Genomic DNA, 22,285 nt, shown 5'->3' with positions numbered 1-22,285 from the left:
TGTTCAACCACACCAGTGGGGCACACGTAAGTGAATGATTAATCAGTCTGCAATGGCATATTCGCAATGAAATGTAGAAATTGTTTAAATATTAATATTATGTTAAAATGTCTCTGAACAAAATTCTAGTCGTTCGGTGTGGAAGTCAGGGATGACTTAACAATTTGATGATTACAAAAAAAATTGCACAAAGACGCTCAGTCGCTTTGCAGACACATATTCAATTTTTGGATCATTTATGAGAAGTGGGCGAAGTGGAAATTTAGAAGTGGCAGTATGGGAAATGTAGGTGAATGGAATTTGACAGTTTTACAATCAAAGCAGTAGGAGACGTGGCGGTATGGCAAACCACCGTATACCAGCACACTTTGATCACTGTCTAGGAGCATGGAAAACTGCAAACCTGCATACCTCTAATCTGTCCTGATTTCAGCGGCATAGTCCTGATTTCAGCAGAACAGTCCCGCTGTCGGGACAATCTCGATTTTAGGGCTCTATTCCGCTGTCTTGCCCGGCTGTGCACTTACGTAGGTGCTATTCAGTAAAATAGGAACAATTGCCTTTTAAGAAAAAAATGATGTTTAGTTATATAGAAGCTGCAGTGGTCTGACTTACAGCTACTGTACACACATTATGGTTTGTAAGTAAATGAGTTGTGGTACAATTCCTGCGGCTAATTTGTAAATATTGCGGTGAAACCTCGTCACCTTAGATGATGGTGGTACATGCACTATGGTCTGTACATAAAGGATTATATTACATGCTGAGTAGAGAAATTATTACAGCACATCACCTGTTGGTTGTATGGAAATTGTTGCAGTACATCACCTGTGATTTGCATGGAAGTTATTGTGATACACAAACCCAGGCTTGTATGTAACTGTGTAAATATCAGATTATGGATGATGCTGCACGTTTCGATCAATTGTCCTTCTTAAGTCATCATATGACAAAGTGCTTGGGGTCTAGATTGTATGACCACCAGAAATGTGGAGAATCGGAATGTAAAGCAGTCACAGATTTGGAGGTCTGCATTGTATAGTGGTCTGCAGTATAAACTCATCATTCTATTGTAGTCACTACTGTGTTGTGCGTCCTTTACTAAGCTGTTTTCTGTATTGTATATTGGTCAATAGAATGCTCTCCGTATTGTGTAATGCTTGCTACATTGTAACGCTGGCTCTAGAATACTCTCTGTATTTTATACTGCTCAGATGGGCTTGTGTTGTATTTGATCATAGCACTTTGAAATATTGAAATGATCATATATTTCATCTCCTTGTAAAACCATGCCCACGTTAGACAAACCTTTTCATTTTATCTTTAATTACTAACACCGATTCATTTTGGTATTTATTTAGTTTTTGTTATATTATTTCCCTGAATTCCCATAGATTGTAAGCAGGGCCCTCTTACCTCTCTGTATGTAGGTATTGTTTTATTACTGTTTGTTCCCAATTAAAAAGCGCTACGGAATCTATTGGTGATATATAAATAAATGTTGATACTGATGATGATGATGATGCTTATTATATATAGGCACAAGTAGAGCCACATCCACTATTTTGCATGACCACACCTCATATTCTGCACATTCGTATACAGCAAGATCTGTACTTTGCCCTCAGCTAATTACTGCCAACATTTTTGCTCACTGGCAAAAAAATTCTGATCACAAATTTAAAAAAAATTAGAAGCAGCATTACTTACAACATGTACAAAACCTCTAGTTTCACCGCACAATCTACCCTTGCCCCCATATTCATAAGTTTTGCAGAATGATGACTCAACAACCAATAAATAATTACATAGAACATTTGTCAAGACTTAGGTTACCATTCTGGGATTGTTGAACATAGGTGAATAGTAGATACAGCATGGATGTAAGCTTTATTCCTCACATCCAGTGCTGTCTCCTCAATCTTAGAAATATTGCTAAAATACTCCCTTTTCTTCTCCAGTTTTGGCTATTGTAACCTCCTCCCATCTGGCATTTCCCTCACCCAGCTATGCCCACTTCAATTCAAATTAAGTTCCATAGCAAGACGCATCTTCCTCTCTCACCGCTCCACATCTGCTGCACCACTTTGCAAATCCCTACACTTGATCCCTGCATCCTCCAGAACCCAATTCAAATGATGCATCCTTAACTACAAAGCCCTTAACAACACCACCCCTGCATACATCTCAAATCTGATATCAAGATACTTTCCCTCCTGCCCTTTTAGATCTATCTCTGACCTTCGCCTTGTCATGTCTCTGGTAACCACCTCTCACTCCTGCCTACAAGACTTCTCCTGTGCTGCTCCCCACTTATGGAATTCCCTACCACGCCCAATCAGGCTTTCCCACAACCTTTGAATCTTTAAACTCTCTCTGAAAACCCATTATCAGAGCTTACCCTACTCCCACCCATATTACCCACATTAATGCACCCTAAAACTGTCCCAATCTCCACTCTGAGCCACACTCGCTCCTCTTGTTTCAGCTGTCCCCTTTTCCACTTAGAATGTAAGCTCTCTAATAACCAGGGTTCTCCATACCCTTTGTTTTCATGCTTGCATTTAATTTGGCATCCTCATATATCCCTATTTTATGCATGTCCTGTTTCCCCCACTGGACGGCGCTGTAGAGCACTGTGGCATCTTACAAATCAACAATAATAATAATAATAATAACAAGACACTTAATTGACATTTACCATTTTACTATAAAAACCCTGCATGTATCAGAAACATTTAAAGTTTACCATAAAATGTGTCAATTTGCAACAGACTGCATCAGCGTGTGCTTTCCGTTCTGATTATGTTGCGTGGGTGATTTATATATATATATTTCAATTTGTGAATCACATATTCATCAATGATAGCATGTGCAGTAGCTATTTTGACCAGGGATAGGCTGATCCTGCTGAGACTTGTAGTACAACAACAGCTGGAGGGCCACAGGTATTCTGACCCAAATAAAGACCTAAAAATTACAATCCGCATACAAAGCCCACATGTTGCTTAGTAATAATTGTCAGCACAAAAACATAGGAGCGTAGGCAACATTTTATAAATATACCACGGACCCATGTGCCTTCTGTGGGCACACAAAGCTTTCCGCACGGCTGGCACTGGAAACCTGAAATAGCTGTATGTTATAATTGCAGGAACATATAGATTCTGCAGTTGGTTTCATCAATCAAGTGACTAAAGCTATAAAAATGGTTTTACCTAGGCAATCCAATTACAATCGGCATATTTCTCATATTCATACTGCACTGTAGCCTGAAAAGTGGAAGCATGCTAATCTGCAATCATTTTCTAGATCAATGCTCCCCTTGTAATTAACCTCATCACTGCCAGCACTATTTTGTTGTCTCCGACACCCCCATTCCTGCAATTATTAGTCAATTATATCACAAAGAGCTCACGCATCCCACAGACGGGGTTAACGTGACATCAGTGTGAGAACAGAGCAAGTAATAAAACACCAGGTTACATGGGCCCTGCACATAATATGAAGTACAAGGAGGACAGAAAATTGCACACTAGTGTGCACAGTGTTGGGCTGAATGAATCATACACAGAAAGTGCAGTAGCACCAACACTAGCAATGGTGCAGTGTACAGGCAGCGTGCACAGACAGAACATACATGTAATACTAGGTAACAAAGTATCGGGGTACATGAAGTATGCACAGAGGGAACATACATGTAAAACTAGGGAGCAAGGTATCGGGGTACATGAAACATGCACAGAGGGAACATACATGTAATAATAGGGAGCAAGGTATCGGGGTACATGAAGCATGTACAAACAGAACATACATATAATACTAGGGAGCAAGGTATTGGGGTACATGAAGCATGCACAGACGGAACATACATGTAATACTAGGGAGCAAGGTATCGGGGTACATGAAGAATGTACAAACAGAACATACATATAATACTAGGGAGCAAGGTATTGGGGTACATGAAGCATGCACAGACGGAACATACATGTAATACTAGGGAGGAAGGTATTGGGGTACACAAAGCATGTAGAGACAGAACATACATTTAATACTAGGGAGCAAGGTATTGGGGTACACGAGGCATGTACAGACAGAACATACTATATAATACTAGGGAGCAAAGGGTTGGGATACATTAAATATTTACAGAAAGGGCATATATACAATATTAGGGAGCAAGGTGTTGGGGTACATGAAGCATGCCAATACACAGCATGCGAAGATTACTAATTCTATGGTGCAAGGTGTAACACACACTGACAGTCAGATAATTGTGATAGGCAGTTGGAATAATAATGTCAGCATTACATACAGAACATTCTGGGGGTGTCAGGTGCAGGAACCCCCCTATATACAGCATGCACTAACAGACAGCCCCCCTATATACAGCATGTAGTACAGACAGCCCTCCTATATACAGCATGCAGTACAGACAGCCCCCCTATATACAGCATGCACTAACAGACAGCCCCCCTATATACAGCATGTAGTACAGACAGCCCTCCTATATACAGCATGCAGTACAGACAGCCCTTCTATATACAGCATGCACTAACAGACAGTCCCCCTATATACAGCATGCACTAACGTACGGGGTGAGGACAGTCTGAGGGTGATCAGGTGCATGAACCCACCTATATACAGCATGCACTAACAGTCCCCCTATATACAGCATGCACTAACAGACAGGGGGTCAGGACAGTCTGAGGGTGATCAGGCACATATAGCATGCAGTAACAGCCCCCTATATACAGCATGCAGTAACTGACAGCCCCCTATATACAGCATGCACTAACAGACAGCCCCCCTATATACAGCATGCAGTACACTACAGACGGCCCCCCTATATACAGCATGCACTAACAGACAGCCCCCCTATATATAGCATGCACTAATGTACGGGGTGAGGACAGTCTGAGGGTGATCAGGTGCATGAACCCCCCTATATACAGCATACACTAACAGTCCCCCTATATACAGCATGCACTAACAGACAAGAAAGGAGGACAGTCTGGGGGTGATCAGGTGCATGAACCCCCCTATATACAGTATGCAGGAACAGCCCCCCCCCTATATCCAGCATGCAGGAACAGACCCCCCCTGCCCCTATATACAGCATGCACTAACAGCCCCCCCCCCCCCCCCTATATACAGCATGCAGGAACAGACACCCCCCTATATCCAGCATGCTCCGGCCCCAGGCCGCGTCCCTCTACCTGAGCTGTCCATGGTGCTGCAGTCTGGCTGCCGGGCCGGGCTCCTGGCTGCTGGGGACGCTCCGGATGATGCCGCCGCCCCGCTCACTCCTTGCCTGCCGGCCAGCCGCTCCCTGCCGCCGCCGCTACTCGCGTCCCCGTTGCTCTCCACCAGCTGCAAAGACTCATAGCCGTCATTGTTGGTCTTTTTCCGGTAACTACCGAGCAGGCTCATGGGTCAGTGACAGGAGGAGGAATCCCGGGGACCTTTCCTCCCTCCCTCTTCCCGGAGCTGAGGGGATTACACTGGGTAGGGAAAGGCCTGAGCAGCCCAGGATCCTCCTCCTGGTGTCACTGGTAAATCTAGGTGTCTATTGTCCTGGCTGAGACCCTCCCCCAGCTCAGTCATCATGTCATACATTAAATACCCACCCATTAATGCCCCTCTATACTGCACCTCACTGGAGGCTAGCAAGGGCCAGCTGCTGTTCTCTTATTTATCTCCATAGTTCTCTCTGGAAAATAGTGTTTGGCTGAATATAGTAATAATGATGAAATAATCATGAATGCCGGGAATGTAAAGAGGGGGAAATATACCACAAATCCTGCAATATAAGACATGTGTGAGGAGAATATCAATTAGTAAACACCTTAATTCATACCATGTAATAAGGGGAATATATTTGAACATAGAAGACCTGGGTCATTTAAAAATATTGAAATCACACTTCTTGGTAAGACACAAATGAATAGATAACAGTGTGTATATATATATATATATATATATAGATATAGATATAGATATAGATAGATGGATGGATTTCCCACTATGTTGTAGGCCACTAAAAGTACTTATCTAACACATATGTTCTTGACTGGTATACAAAATTTGACATTATGCTCTATCACTATAATGACCCTCTTTTTGCAAACCAATTGTGCATTAACAACTGAAGATCTAAAAATAGATATATTTTATACAAGTCTCCAGTTCACTTTACCCTATATGTAATAAAATATTATGCACAATGAAATTAAATAAAAGGAAAAACATTGTAAAACTGAACTGTAGTTTCACAAAGCAAATTTACAATCTGCATCCTAAACAAAAATTGAAAACAAAATCCGTTATGTGACCTTGAGCTCTCAGGATTGCAGCCCAAGTGACTTTATATTGATTATGGGATTCCAAGGTGACATCGAACTTTCTTATTTTACACAGGTAAATTATATCTATGTATACCCCTGAAATAGTATCTGCCTTGTGAGGCCATCATTTAGTTATGTCCCCTCATCAACATTCATCAAGATAATGATAAGAATATTAGAAGTCAATTGGCCATGAAGCATTCCTTACTCACACTATCATCATCATCTATTTATACTATTACTATTGTATTCTACACTGAAGGATATTTTATCTTCTATATAATTCACATTAGATTAACAAGGCAGAATTGTTACCCTTGTAAATCTAAATTTGATTATCGCATAATTATCTTTATGTTCTCTAAGTATAGAGCATCTTCCCTGTGTGTACCATAAATCTTAATTATAAATTGAATTGATCCGTTTGTGATTTGAGCTATATTTCTACTACACAAACAATGTGTGTAATATTCTCCTGTATTATTACATTGTTATAATTAATATATTGTTAGTACAGTGTTTTGTCTTTATACAACACTGAAACTTCTTACAGACCTGTAATATCCTCAAAATATGCTTTTCTAAATATTTCAAACAATGCTCTTTTCCCTATGAAATATCAAACCTGTCTGTCTCAAAATATTTCCAGCCAAGATGATCATGCCCGACTCTTGTCACTAATTAGAAAGGCGAGATTGATACCCTAGGAAATATGTTTAATTTCTTTATAATTATTTAGTGCCTCAAGTGATCCTTCTCTTTCATCTGTATTGCAACATTTTATAAGGAAAATAACAAAAAATATGAAATGTAGCCATGCATACTCTATTAAAAGGTAGATTTATTAATTGACACAAGCCAATAACATATCAACTCGCTAGCAACCTGTGACATCAAGATGCTTCACACCCTGGTGATGTCACTGTTTCCTAGTGAACTGATAGGTTGTATTTTCATGTATTTTGGTTCAACCCACAAAATGTCTGCCTCCACATTACACCATGAAGTATCCTACATATATTTATATACTTTTAAAGGATTGCTGTCACTTATTTCATTTTATTTCTCCATTCTATGCATTTTTAGACTATTCACTGAAAGCAAGATGGGTTCTCCTGCAAAATGATTGGTAAACAAAGGTAAATAATTAAAAATACATTTTTATGATTTCTGAAACAAGTGACATGCATACGTGTAAGAATAGGTCTTTATATTTGGAGAGTAGTGATGTCACTTGTGTCACATGACTCACTGTGAAAGTTTTCTGTGATGGAATGTATAATTATCAGTGGAGGTAAAACAGAGAAACGTAGAATTTGGCTGCAGATAAGAACTGCTTGGCCCATCTAGTCTGACCATTTTTTAACCTATGTTCACGTCAAACCCTGTTTGATCCTTAGTTCTTTGTAAGGATATCCTCATGTCTATACCAAGCATGTTTAAATTGCTCTACTGTATTACCCTCTACCACCTCTGATGGGAGGATGTTCCACTTATCCACTACCCTTTCTGTGAAGTAGTTATCCCTCACATTTCCTCTGAACCTCCTTCCCCCCAGTGTCAGTACATGTCCTCGTGTTCTAATACTTCTCTTCCTTTGTAGAATGTTTCACTCCTGTACCTTGTTATAATCCTTGATATATATGACAGTTCTATCATGTCCTCCCTTTCCCTTCTCTGCTCCAAACTATACATATTAAGATATTTTAGTCTGTCCTGGTAAGTTTTGTGCTGTAGGCCATGCACCATTTTAGTTGCCCTTCTTTGTACAGTCTGTAATGTATTTATATCCTTCTGGAGATATGGCCTCCAGAACTGAACACAGTATTCTAGATGAGGCCGTACAAATGACCTATACAGTGGTATTATTACTTCTTTCTTTCTGCTACTGATTCCTCTTTCTATGCAACCAAGCATCTGACTTGCCTTTCTCTGGATGTGATGATCTTCCCATACAAGCAACTTGCCAAATTTCAAACTTAAACTTGAGTACAATGCACCCCCTTACTGTAAAATAATAAGGATATAAAAGCCACCTCAGAGTTTGGTGACCTGTAGTAGTAAAGCACGTAATTTTATATGATAATGGAACTCCTTTGTGGTTTCCTATATTTTAGGGTAAGGGGTACAGTGTGTCTATTCATTTTGAGGTACTGGTCTCTGCATTGATCACTACTTGTCTGCTCAGACCTCACATATATAGGTTTGCTGACTGTTAGTAATAACATCTGTGTGAGAGAATGTGATGATGGGCTGATAAAATATTTAGTAAGACAGAACACATGTCCTCAATATTGAGCTGCACACCAGGGGGCTGAGATAATCTCAGCTTAATTAGAATAAAAATGTAGTTCTTCCTATGAGGATATATTTTCTTATTATTGTTATAGATCTGGCACTTTAACCAACTTTCAAATAGTCTTTATGTAACATGAGGAGAAAAAGCTTCCCTTGAAATCATTGGATATATACAAGAAAATATATTTTCCATTTAAAAGTATCCATTTCCAAGTTTCATCAAACTTCATTTTTTTTAAGGAGTGTAAAGTTTTTGTCATTATATAATTACTAGATAGCAGAGCACTAAAGTTTATAGTTTACTTAACATTTGTATGCATTGGCTTTGAGTCAAAAGAAATATAACGTCTAATTCACTAACTATTTTGGGATAACTTAATGCCTTATAAGCTGTGTGAACATTAATGTAATCACTAACATGTGGAGAGTAGTGATCTAACTCCTATCATCATCATCACCATTTATTTATATAGTGCCACTAATTCCGCAGCGCTGTACAGAGAACTCACCCACATCAGTCCCTGCCCCATTGGAGCTTACAGTCTAAATTTCCTAAAACACACACTGAGACAGACAGACACACTAGGGTCAATTTGGTAGCAGTCAATTAACCTACCAGTGTATTTTTGGAATGTGGGAGGAAACCGGAGCACCCGGAGGAAACCCACGCAAACACGGGGAGAAAATACAAACTCCACACAGATAAGGTCATGGTCGGGAATTGAACTCATGACCCCAATACTGTGAGGCAGAAGTGATAACCACTGAGCCACCGTAACTCCTATAAAATATATCCTTATATTCGGTAAGCATTGATGTCATGTGTGTCACGTGATACAAATGCTCAGACATAGAACACGTCACTGAAGGTGAAACACACCGGACAGTTTGATAACCTCATACAAGTTTTTGTTTCAAATTTAAACCTGTGTCTTATAAATAATAACGTATCCTCTACAGTAAGTAAAAAACATATATTACAAGATATCTTGGAGTTCCGTGACAATACCGATGATACATTAGCCCATTTTATTGGGCACTGTCTGACCTGCATGGTAAAGCAGACAACATTTTGACATATATTATTATTTATGTTACTCTCTGACAACACTCGTCACTAAAGTTAAAGACTTATTTTACAGACATTTATACATATATTCATACTGCCCATGCATTATAATAAGAATATGTCACTTTGCATTTACAGTCTGTGTCCTTCATCTATTCATGTTCACCAAGAGCCGCCTGACATTAGACATCGCTGAAACCAGGCCGGGAACATTTAGTTAATTGGAGATTGTATACATATTAAAAGTCACAGCAGGTCTAAGCAGTAGCAACTGGGGACAGACCCACTAAGCTGTTTATCATGTGTGTTATGTTCTCCTATATGGAAAACCATTTGTAATAACTATATTCTTATTGTCCTCTAGGTAACAAAACACGACTTTTATTGGTAATAGATGGTTTTTACTACTTTAAGAATTCAGCAGGTGCAGTCTTTGAAAGTTTGATTACTTAACTAATGCTCTCAAGACTAAATATAAGACAAATATGTGTTTTTTGTTTTTCTACTTTATCTGAAGATAACACAGTTTCTTTATTAGAAAATGCACTTTAACCCCTAAATAACCATCTATAGGCAAACTACTGAGGGTGGGGGTGGGGGGTTCCTAGTGCCTGGAAACCCCCCTCCAAGCCTGGGGCACTGTATAATTGAGGTGGCTGGACCTTGCTCCCGCTTCACACGGCTCTGCTTGAAAAGGGAGAGCTGCGTGCACCTAACAGTAGTGCACACAGAATTGCCCATGTATATTATGGGGATAGGAAGAGTTGGAGAGCAGCCAAGCACTGTCTAATATTATAGCCACGCCCCCATACATGCTGGTCACGCCCACTCTCAGCATGGTGTGGAAACCCCCCTCTACAATTCCTGCGTTCGCCCCTGCCGTCCACTGTACATCTGGCGTTGGACCTTAGCCTAAGTCTCATTCACTTGCAGAGCTGGCTCTATACTGCTACCCCAAATGACTGGGATTGGGCTTTCACAGACAGCCCTGGGTACCAGTATTGCACCCCGTAGACATTTAAATCGTCTCCCTGGGATGCAACCAGTAAAATGAGTGTTGTGTGTCCAATGCAGATGTGGAAATAGAAAAGCAAAATAATATATAATTATACTGATTGAATTATGCAACAAAAGTTATTCCTGGTGAAACTGGCATATCACCTAAACATGACATTTTGTGTGATTTTTAAGGTACTAAATAAACCAGCATGAAAGGTGCTGCCAAATTTTTGTTGCATAAACCAAAATAAAATAGAAACAGAAACACACAGCTCTTGTTGGATTGTATCTACCATATAAAATCTCTGGGCAGAGAGGTTTAAAGGATATATCCACCCACAAGTTAAAATTTTAGACACCAGCTCCCCCTCCGGCCGATAAGCATGGCAGACACTCACAAAGTCTGGGAGTACTCACCTCCAGGAAATTCTACCTCCGCACTGACAATGAGGGAAGTTTGAAAAGTTATCAGGACATTTTTAATTTCAAAGTCTCAGTGTGACCAGCGTCTGTCAGAACGTAACACAGAGCCGATACATCTTATCTTCCCCCTGTTGGTGACATGGGGAGAGGATCCAGTGCTCCCCCAAACTGCAGAGGTTCTAGACATGAAACCCTCAAAGTTCTGTTAGTTGGGGAAGGGGGAGGTCATGGCTGAAAATTAATTTGTGGGTGGCTATAACTTTTAGAAAGGAAGCAGAAAATGACTTCATGTGATTAATTATTTAATGTTCACTTACAAGGTTATGGACTGTGTCATGACAATGTTGACTAAATACATTGGTCTATGACAACACAAGTTTTAGCACAGCACTGACTGGCTCTTAGGGATGGATAAACGTTACATGTGGGTACACACACACACTTTATAGGGTTGTCTATTTTCAGAGGACGAATCTACTAGCACTACACGTCCTCCTGCAACTTTTACTAAATACTATGTTTATGTTTCCAGTTTCCTTCTTTGCTTTTCATCCTTATACCCCGAGACAGAATTTGTTTATTTGTGTTGCTATAGGATATGACACAGCTCCCATTGTGCCCTCTGCATTGAGTACCTACAGGGCAGCTTTATGTCGTATCCTGGGTCAACATCAATAAACCCCTCTGCCTGGAGATATAAAGAAATACTTAAAAAGCACAGAATGCAACCGAAATGTATGTAGTATAAGTTGAAAGGGGGCACATATAAGCCAATAAATTAAAGGCACCTGAGGGTGCCCTTTAAGAAAACGTTTATTCAGAGTCCATTTGTGTTCTCTGAATCTGAAGGATTTTGCCGTCTGTTTGACCTTTACTGTATGGGAGTGGATTAAGCAACAGCCCAAATAGACTGGTGGTGAGAGTTTTTATAAGCCCATTACCTGGGTCCAGAGATCCCGTTTTGGGGGATAATTTATGAAATTTAAGGTGTGTTTTAGACTGGTTTCTGGTGTCCAGATATTCAGCCAGTTCCTCATTGTCACAATAGCTTTCAGAACAGTGAGACAAATGCTCATGTGGAATTTAAAGAGTTGCCCAGAAGCAGAGCAATTGTCGTATGTACGTAGCGGTGAGATTCAGTAGGGAGATAAGTAGCAACTATTGATCTCAGGCTTTAGGGAATTGGCTATTCTAAGGATAAGAAAAGGGGTTGTAGGGTCAAGGTCAGCAACGACAGCGAAAATTTGTCCACTACTATTTGAACACTTGCTTGACTAACAATTGCTAGTGCACAATTGCTTGTAAGCAGTTGTCCTAGAACCCCCATTTCTCAAAGTGTGAGTAATATTAATATTCCAGCTACTTTCTACTAAACTACATGATCAATCGTGAGACAATCATTAAATTGTTCCATCATGGTTTGTAGATAATATTTAATTTATCCTCCATAGCACAATCAATATGACTGCTAATCAATAAATACTGTTCTGTGCACTGAATGACATATGGCCTTATGCCCCCCTGACCAATTGTACAATAGTAAAGTAAACAGTTGCGATAGAGAGGGTGTTCCGTGACCCATCGACAATGAGTCCATCAGTAAATCTACTCTGACTCCCTCTGGCTTTATATACAGCCTCTCAATTTAATTTCAACTAATTATAGACTCCATTTCCAATTCTGCCCGAGATAGAAAAGAATAAATTCAATTTTGAACCTGCTAATCACAGAGACTCGAACTTCTTCTAAGGCTTTTGCTCTGTAGATCTGGGAAGAGGAATCACCCTTTTCAATAGGGAAATATGTAAAACACTTTTCTTATGTGAAAACCTTTTTTTGAAATATATATTTTTCACTATTCTGACGTAAAGGAGGGGGAAGGGTACTTAAATAGAATGAATTGGGTCTTGGTTTTCATCCAATCCTATAATTTGATATAGGTAAATTAGATCTTTACAGACTAGAGTAATAATTTTGCAAACAAAATATATAAGCAGTAGTGCTCAAAATAAGTGTAGCCTGTACTTTCATTGTACTGTCCAATTACCTGCTTATCTTATCTTCCTATTTACTTACTTACCTTTAGAGTCCATGTTTAATGTATAAGCCCCCTCTGTCACAATGAAGGGGGCAGAATGTGGGAGTATGGCTTATTCTTCCAGGGGTCCGGGAGACCTACCTGAAATTTGAGAGTCCCTCAGAAATTCTGGAAGAGCGGACAAGTATGGCATAAATACAGCCATTTTTTGGGTTGAGACAATATTTGAAATCACTTGTATCTAGGCTGGATTCTCATAAATAATAATTAAACAAAATGGCTACCTCTGCTATGTGTAGGGAGCGCTAAAAATGTGTTTTGCTTAAACACGCACACAGAAGCACAATATAGGCCATAGCGACGAAATCAGTGTCAGCAGGGCAATCGCAAACAGCCAATCACAAGCGGTTCGCTAGTGCTGGAGACATTATCATCATCCGTTATTTCCACCTGCTGCTGAAATAATACTGCTATCTTAGATGTATATGTGTCTGTGCAAACACACCCTTACTGTACTTCTCCTACGTTATAATGCCCCCCTATAATTCTCTCCTCTCCAGGCACAGGCTGGCATAATCACGCAAATCTGCATGCGCCCACTTCTGGGTGCCCACAAAACGATTTCACGCAAGATACGCTACGCAAATTGGCATAGTACTCACTGCCCCAGCCCCAAAAGGGTTTATTTCAAAAACTCAAGATATCCTCCTCATAATCCTACTTAATCCTTGGGATGTCATCTCTAAAATTGAAAAATATATATACTGTATATTCTAGTTTATTCGATCTCTTAAGCAGATGTGCATAAAACTTGGAAGGGACTTTTCAACTGTCTCCCGTGGGGCTAATGGCTCTGGTGGGGGCTATTTCAACATGTATAACATTCAGCAAACTGTGACTTAATCGCACGTCTTAGCTGAAAGTAATGACATTTTAGCGTGGGTATAAGGAATTTTGCACTAATCTGCTTAAAGGTGAAGAATTGTCCATCACTTATTATTCTAGACTTGGCGGTATAGTTACTAAACTGCGGATTTGTAAAAGTGGAGGTGTTGCCTATAGCAACCAATCACATTCTAGTTATTTGTTTAGCACATTCTACAAAATAATAGCTAGATTCTGATTGGTTGCTATAGGCAACATCTCCACTCCAACTCGCAGTTTTAGTAAATATGCCCCCAAATCTCTCTCGATGTCAAAAAGTAAAAAAAAAAATCAAAAACTTAACGTAGAGTGTGGCGGCCCCGGATTGAATCAAGTCAGCTGAGGATACTGGCATAGCACCCAAATGCCACTTTATAGAAAGAATAAGAACATGTAACTAGTAAAGTAAATTTAATATATGGAACAAAATAACTTATGTTTTGCTGTTGGTAAGTGAAATGAAATAAAAGAAAAAAGAAATATTAAACACAGCCTTAATTAGATGAAATACAGATTCATACTTTAAGGACTAAACAAAATTTTGTATCCAATTTAAGACTCTACTTATCCATGAAGCTTACTAGCAATCCATCATTTATGCTTAGTTACGATTCACAAGGAAATCATTTGTATGTATTTACATTAGATTCCTGGTGAAAATGACATTAAGACATTATTTCTTAAATAATAAATTATAATTATTTCCTGCTAACAGGTCAATTTCTAGTTAAATTGCATTCACGGCCAGCAGAGGCAATTGCTTCATGACAAGTACAATGACCCCATAACACGGTGTATCCGACACACATGCAGGAAATATGCAATACGAAGCATATTAGATGGCGTCTTTCTGAGTAATAAGCATATAAGCGTCTGCCTTGGATCCTCTTTTTAAAAATGCATTCTGATTGTGATGTCTTCATAAAGGCATAAACGCCAACGTTTTAAAATAGTTTACAGGGTCACTTTGCTACTGAGTCAGGGCGTCCAAACACGTTGTATGTGAAACTTTAAACACTACAATCCCCATCATGTCTACCGATATTGATTATAACTTGCTTATTGCCTAAATACTCCTCTTCAGTAAATATAAAGAAAAAAATAATATAGATGCTAAATATTGCATCCAATATGCATCAATTGTATTGTGCAGTCAATATTGAGAAATTAAGGAGAGCAGACAGCTACGTAAATGCAACTCTGGTTGGGAAAACCTTAAACAAAAACACAAATTCAGCTGCTCATGCAATCAACTAGAGTCTTAACTGCAACATCACCGTAGGATTCTGCTTTTTGGTTTAATTTCTATTTTGTATTTGTTCTTCCAAGTTTTTTCTCCAGGAAAATACAGTATATTATTTTAAAGATGGTTCCCTGCTGATTAAACATACTTTGCCTTGATGGTGTAACATAACAAGTGCAGCGTTTAGGGCCTGCAGCAAGAAACAGCTGCAGCAAACACATGCTGCCTACAGGTGTATGTTATTCCGTCTGTCACATAAGCAATGAAACCGGTCCCTAGGCACTGCTCAGGTCATGATCTAAGACTTTTCACAAAGCACTTTACCTGCCAGCATAAAAATATGCCAAATATTCTCCGATTGTACAACACTGCATAGTATTGGTGCTATATAAATAAGGAGAATAACAATAGAAGCTTTGTACCTGATTTTATAATTCGGTATAAATCCAGCTAAGAGGTTCAGGTCACCCCTGTTTTTCTCTCTCCTGTGCCTCACACCTCATGCCTCAGTAATATCACTTATTCCTAACTGATAAGCTGCTTTGTTATGAATTTTAGATCAGCCCATACATTTTCTGCATGCAACAGGTCCACTTGTCAGAAATTATATTGCCATGCATTTACTTTTAAAATCATATATAATGTGTATGACACTTCTTGATGATAAAGCTAACATTCTATATAGGGCAGATTCAATTAGCCGTGACTAATACGGTACTAAAATCTCTGCTCATTCTATGGGGCGCGAGGGAAGATGAGCAGAGATTTTAGTAAAATTTCCACCACAATGAATCTCCGCAGACTGTTACGGAAATACATTGCACTGAATTCCCCAATCCCCGTTTTCACGCATGATAATGCCTCTCGTGTGAAAATTTGATACGTTTTCATCTTCACGTCACTGTACTCTTTACCTTTACACGCTTATGTGACCCAAAAATAATAGGACTTTTCGCACCTGTTATTTCCCTGTAGAAAGTGAGGGACGGACGTGAAAATTCCTAGTCAATTCTTTTTGCTCAATATCCGCTCATGTGAATTGTTCTCAAGTGAATCTCTCCCACACTTTGGCTGATGAAAAGACTCAGGGAGAGTGGGATTCCAGCACACATGGGCATAAATCACTGTAATTAATAAATATTGCACTATTTTATGCAAAACGAACAATAAAACCACTTTTAATTTTTATTTTTTTTGGTTTTAAAAAAAACGCTTAAAACCCAACGCAACTGCTCATTATGTATCGCAAGTTCTTGCCGGCAGGTATCGAGGCAGAAATTTTATTTTATTGCTTTGGGTGAAACATTGTCCATTATAAAAAGCAAAAACTTCCTCTTATCCATACTTGCCAACTCTCCCATAAAGTCCGGGAGACTCCCGAATTCTGTGTAGGTATCCTGGACTCCCAGGAGAGCTGATAATTCTTCTGCATCCTTCCCACTTTCTAGCGAACGGTGGTAGTCAGCATATGGATGCTGCTGACTACCCCGACAAGACTTACCCCGACGTCTTCACACCGAAAGGGCTCCTTCCTGACGAGGCTGCAGGACGACTGATGAAGAAGCCGACGCGACTTCATGACGTCACTGGGAACCGCGAAGCTGTTATCAGTGCTGGTAATGGGATAATGCAAGTATGCGGGCATGGACAACGTACAATGGCATACTTACATTACCCCCATAACAGCACCGATAATAGCGTCGCGTTGACTCCTTCATTCATCGCGATTGCTTGCGGTCGGTGGGCCCATCAGTCGTCCTGCAGCCTCGTCGGAAAGGAGCCCTTCGGTGTGAAGACGTCGGGGTAAGTCTTGCCGGAATAATCAGCATCTTTATTCCATACCCCACCCCTAGCGAAGTGGGTAGATTTTGAGCCTCTATGATGCAATTCTCCAGAAATTGCATCATTTTGGCCTGCCCCATGGTAAAATTTGCGCCATTACATCACGGGGGGAGGGCAGAATTATGCGATTCGCCGAGCCCTGCCTTCACACACCCCCTTCTCGGAGGCCAACCAGGAAAGGTTGGCAACTATGCTCTTATCCCACTGGACTGAATCGACCACTATGAATTTTGTAAATAATTTGACCACTGGGTGCACTGCTGCATCCATGAATAATAATTCTAATCAGAGAGAAATAGATTCAGAAGTATTTTCTAGCTTTGCCTCAATCATTGTAAAACATAGCAGCAAATCAGACACTTAACTTTTACTAGGCCGATAAAAGCTAATTGCTGATTGGTTGCTGTGATTCAGTAAACGAGACCTAAAAACGTCTTACACAAATACTTTATATTCTTTTTTAAGAGGTGCATAAGACATACCCATTAGAAGTAAGCAAGGATACAACAAATACTAGAACAATAATAAATCACTGTCACCACCTACGCATAGCTAAGGCAGCCAGTTTATTGACAAAATTAATATTCATGAGAATCCAGCCTAGGTATGAGCGAATTCATGAGCTGCATTCACATATTGGCTCCTCCCACAAAATGGCTGCAGTTATGCTATAGTTACATGACCAGTGATGTCACTGCTTGTACTTATTCCTTCATTCTACTAATAAAAGATGCAAATGTGCTAAAAATAGAATTCACAACAACATATCAGAGCATATCTTACTTGGAGAAAGAAAATTATGATATATAAGCTTACTTGATAAATAAATGAAATTGACTATATTTATAGTAATAATAGCCACATTATATTATTATTGTTATTATTTATATTATTCTTTGGTTATAAAGTGCTGACATATTATACAGCGCTGTACACTGAAGGGATCATGATACAACCAAATCACATACAATGTCTTGAAACAGAAGGTAAAGCTCAATAAAAAAAATAAAAAAAAGGCAAAGCTCGTCCTCCCCACATGAGCTTACAATCTAAGATGTGTGACTGTTGTAAGTCAGGAGCATTATCGGCCACCAATATTAAATTATTGTTTTTCATTATTTTTTTATATTTTTATCCAAGTCAACCGGTGGTAGTCACTGTTCAGATAGTGATGTCCCCGACACTGTTTAGCGCGACATGAAAATTCCGAAAGCTAACAGGGCGACGTGTCAGAAATACTGACTTACCATCACACAGACACACAACATTTCCGACCCAGCTACAATAAATTGCGACTACCCAAAAGGACGACAGTTGAATTTGACATCAGTTCAAAACGCGAGTCTGACACTTCTTATTTTAAAACGACAATGCACGGACCCGGCACAGTGTAATCTAATCTAAGGGGTAGGTTTATGTTTAGGGTTAGGAATAGGGTTAACATTAAGGTCAATGTTGTGTGACTGTGTGGTGGTAAGTCAGTATTTCTGATATCTCACCCTGTTAGCCTTCGGAATTTTCATGTTGCGCTAATGTCACTATTGGAAAATCCTACCCCACCCATGACCTGGGTGGGGTAGGATTTTAATATTGTCATCATCGGCTATTTATATTACGCCACTAATCCCGCAGCACTGTACTCTCTGTACAGCGCTGCGGGATTAGTGGCGCATTCACATCAGTCCCTGCCCCATTGGAGCTTACAGTCTAAATTCCCTAACACACACAGACAGACAGACACACAGACAGACAGACTAGGGTCAATTTGATAACAGCCAATTAACCGACCAGTATGTTTTTGGATTGTGGGAGGAAAGCAGAGCACCCAGAGGAAACCCACGCAAACACAGGGAGATCATACAAACTCCACACAGATAAGGCCATGGTCGGGAATTGAACTCATGACCCCAGTGCTGTGAGACAGAAGTGCTAACCACTAAGCCAACGTGCTGCCATAATAGGGTGTATTTTCCCATAAAGGAAAAAAATATATTTTTTCACTTCACTTTTCCATGAATGTTAAAGTACATGTTAAACAGATAATTTAATTTCACTCTATATCTGTAATGGATAATATCAGTGGTAGCTACATGTTGTTAAATTCCCATAAAAAGGGCAACATACTTATAGAGCTTCAATCATTGACATTGTCCAGTGTTAACTTGAAATTCTAGCACAGCTCTTACAAAGTACAATAATACCTCTCACCTCCACAACACTGATAAAGCTCCTACCACGTTTTTAGGACAGTGTCCTAATGGAATATGGCACAGGTAAAAAAAAAAATAATGATCTGAGACTGCAGTCATTTCAGCTGCTGTGACATCACTGTCCCTCTGTCTGTATGAATTCAGCAATTCACACAGTACATGTCTGGAATTAAAGTCTGCCAAGCTGTCACTTAGACAGTGCCTACTCAGAGAAGCCCCACTCGCCTGACAGGGCAGAGGAGTGTAAGAGCAGGCTTGACATGTTTAGGTAAGTATAAACACCCAAGAGATTTCATGTATATTACACAGCGCTTCAGTAATGCAAAACCTATATATATATATATATATATATATATATATATATATATGTGGCCTTACTTACTATTTAAGAGTAATGCTACAAAATGTTTCTTTTTCAATAAGGTATTTTTCCATGTAAAGCCCCTTTGGCTATTATATTAAAACCATGACATTGAAAATAATATTTTAAATGTGTACAGTTCTAAAATTACTCTCTGCTATTGATTTAATTATAAATAGCTTATGGTTTGGTCACTGGGCACTTGCCACAATATATAGACAAGTGAATGGCTATCATAATCCTCCATAAATAAATGACTCAGTATAGGGATTTGTAATATATTGCTCTGTGACTAATGTAGGATTAATTCTTTAGTATTTAAGGCATATAAACAGCCCAATTCAGTGTACTCAGCAGATATGGGTTTCCCTCTCTCTATAACGCAGCTAATGCACTTGCTCAAGGGCAACATCCAACCTCTCAATGATGCACAAATGACGTAAAACCAAATGAAATCTTTCAAAAACTGGCTAAATATATGGTAAAATGTATCCTTATGAATCCTCCCCGGCCATATCTGTAGGGTAACATCACATGCCTGGTAGACGGATTTAAGCAGCAAGAAAAATGGAGTCCGTTTCTCAGATGCTGAGATGACCGAAGAGCGAGAGAATATTTAATGTGTTAACTCTGTCACTGCTGGAGAGAATCTGTAATTCCGGAAATACGGATTTGGAACCGTCCCACACGTGTGCAAATAATTTAGCTAGTTTATGCCTGATTTTGCCTTATTGCTTTTTCATCCTCCTTGAAATCTTCCCTTTTTTTCCCCCCACGTATTTTAGCTGAGACCCAGGTTGCGGAGGTAATCTCAGCCAGGGATGTGACACTGAATGCAGATAGCGAATGGTGATGATTCTTCTTGTCCACTTAAAAGGTTGCACAACACAACCTGCTGTGGTGCGTAATATTTAGCTGGCAGATCTGCCACCTGCATTGACCTCCCTGCAATTAGAATTACAGCAGACATCTGCTCCTAATGGGTTCTGGAATAAATATATAAACACAATTATGCCTTACCCATATCAGAAGGCATTGCTGAGAAGCCCCCCCTTACCTTGATTTGCAGATTCTTTCATTTTCTGTGCAGAGGATCACAGGGGTCTGTCTCCAGCTGGTTTGGAGAATGCTGAGTTTTGATTTGTCATTTACAGCCAGTCAAAGGTCAATCGAGTGCTATGTCCAAGGAGCTGGACTATTGATGTGTGACTATGGCAAGCACTTGCGTTTTGTACTGTGGTTGGACTGTGCGGATTTAAGGGAAGGCTTAGCAAGTTGTCAGTTAGACACATTGCAAAACATGGCCTGGATTCGCCCACGTCCCACTCCTTCCCAACAGATTTCCATGGATTAATGTCAGCTTTAAAACTCCTTTGTCCCAAACAAAAGCCACAGGACGTTGCAATAAAAACATGCTTGAATTGACTTGGCGATGCAGCAGAGGCTGAATTCTGGCCACGCTTAATCCCTGTGCAGTTTCCGCACGCACTTCATCCACCTATAGACAATGGACAGTGATCGCACACTTTCCAAACTGCACAATAAGAGTTAAGAATGAATACAGGCAATTACTGCAAAATACTGGTAATAAAAGAGTTAAAAAAAAATCACTGCAGAAAGTGAATACAGACATCCACATGGGAATTAAAAATTGAAGTGTGATATTTCAGTCTACAAGCTGAGAATCCAATTAACTATGAATCCATTGAGTGATCTAGTAAGGCACTACTATGCTGCTAAAGTTGACCACAAGCAACAGCTTATCTTGCGATGCGACCATATTTGAAGAAATGTTACAATAATTGTTGCATGTGACACTTAAACAATCGAAAGCAATGGAATATGATCCAAGATCGTTGAGAAATGTGATTACCCACGTTTAAGCACTTTGATTACCTGTTACTTCAAAATGATTGTGTGTTGTAATTAAGTGCTTGATCAATATCTCAAGTATCCATCCAAATGAACATATCATTTATCATCATCATTTATATAGCGCCACTAATTCTGCAACGCTGTACAGAGAATATTTGTCACTTACATCACAAGTGTTGTCTATACACCGATCAGCCACAACATTAAAACAGAACCTGAGAAAAAACAAGCCTGCGCTCGATATAGCCTATATTATATATATGGTACCAGATGCATGGAAATATACATGCCATGTATATGTATACAAAAACAAAAAAGACAGTTGACAGCACTTATCCTTAACACACTGCGTATCTGTGTGTATCTAGAAAAAATGAAAACATGAGGTATTGGTTTATATTTTTATCAAAACATTTAAGCCTGCATCCCAGCGTCAAGGGCACCTCATTATATGCAGGTCCAACACTGACCCATATGCTTTAAACACCAGTTAAAACCAGATGCACTCACCTTCCAGGTATTATGGGCATGTGAACGCCAGAATTGGACCATGGAGCAATGGAATAAGGTAGCCTGGTCTGATTAATCACATTTTCTATTGCATCATGTGGACGGCCCAGTGTCTGGGTAAGATATGGTACCAGGATGCACTATGG

General features: G+C 39.6%; 1 protein-coding gene and 1 long non-coding RNA gene across 5 annotated transcripts in view; one reads left to right on the top strand and one right to left on the bottom strand.

The window, feature by feature from the left end:
• Window positions 1-20,988, bottom strand: part of DNAJC6 (DnaJ heat shock protein family (Hsp40) member C6) — a 57,812-nt gene extending 36,824 nt beyond the window's left edge. The window contains exons 1-2 of one of the 4 annotated variants that reach the window (XM_075181831.1): window positions 20,812-20,988; window positions 5,220-5,373 (exon numbers count right to left, since the gene is read on the bottom strand). In XM_075181831.1, coding sequence (XP_075037932.1) covers window positions 5,220-5,232 — 13 coding nt within the window. In that variant the 5' untranslated portion in view covers window positions 5,233-5,373; window positions 20,812-20,988. Of the gene's footprint in view, window positions 1-5,219; window positions 5,564-20,811 lie in introns of those variants that run through there. The other 3 variants (XM_075181830.1, XM_075181829.1, XM_075181828.1) reach the window with 3 other exon arrangements.
• LOC142098912 (uncharacterized) overlaps window positions 1-22,285 on the top strand; it is a 114,860-nt gene that overhangs the window by 82,771 nt on the left and 9,804 nt on the right. Inside the window, exon 2 of the long non-coding RNA XR_012678455.1 lies at window positions 7,434-7,486. This is a non-coding gene — a long non-coding RNA (uncharacterized LOC142098912). The remainder of the gene's footprint in view (window positions 1-7,433; window positions 7,487-22,285) is intronic.

Source organism: Mixophyes fleayi, chromosome 8 (genome assembly GCF_038048845.1).
Source record: "Mixophyes fleayi isolate aMixFle1 chromosome 8, aMixFle1.hap1, whole genome shotgun sequence".
Lineage (NCBI taxonomy): Eukaryota > Metazoa > Chordata > Amphibia > Anura > Limnodynastidae > Mixophyes > Mixophyes fleayi.
This window is presented reverse-complemented; position numbering and strand designations above follow the sequence as displayed.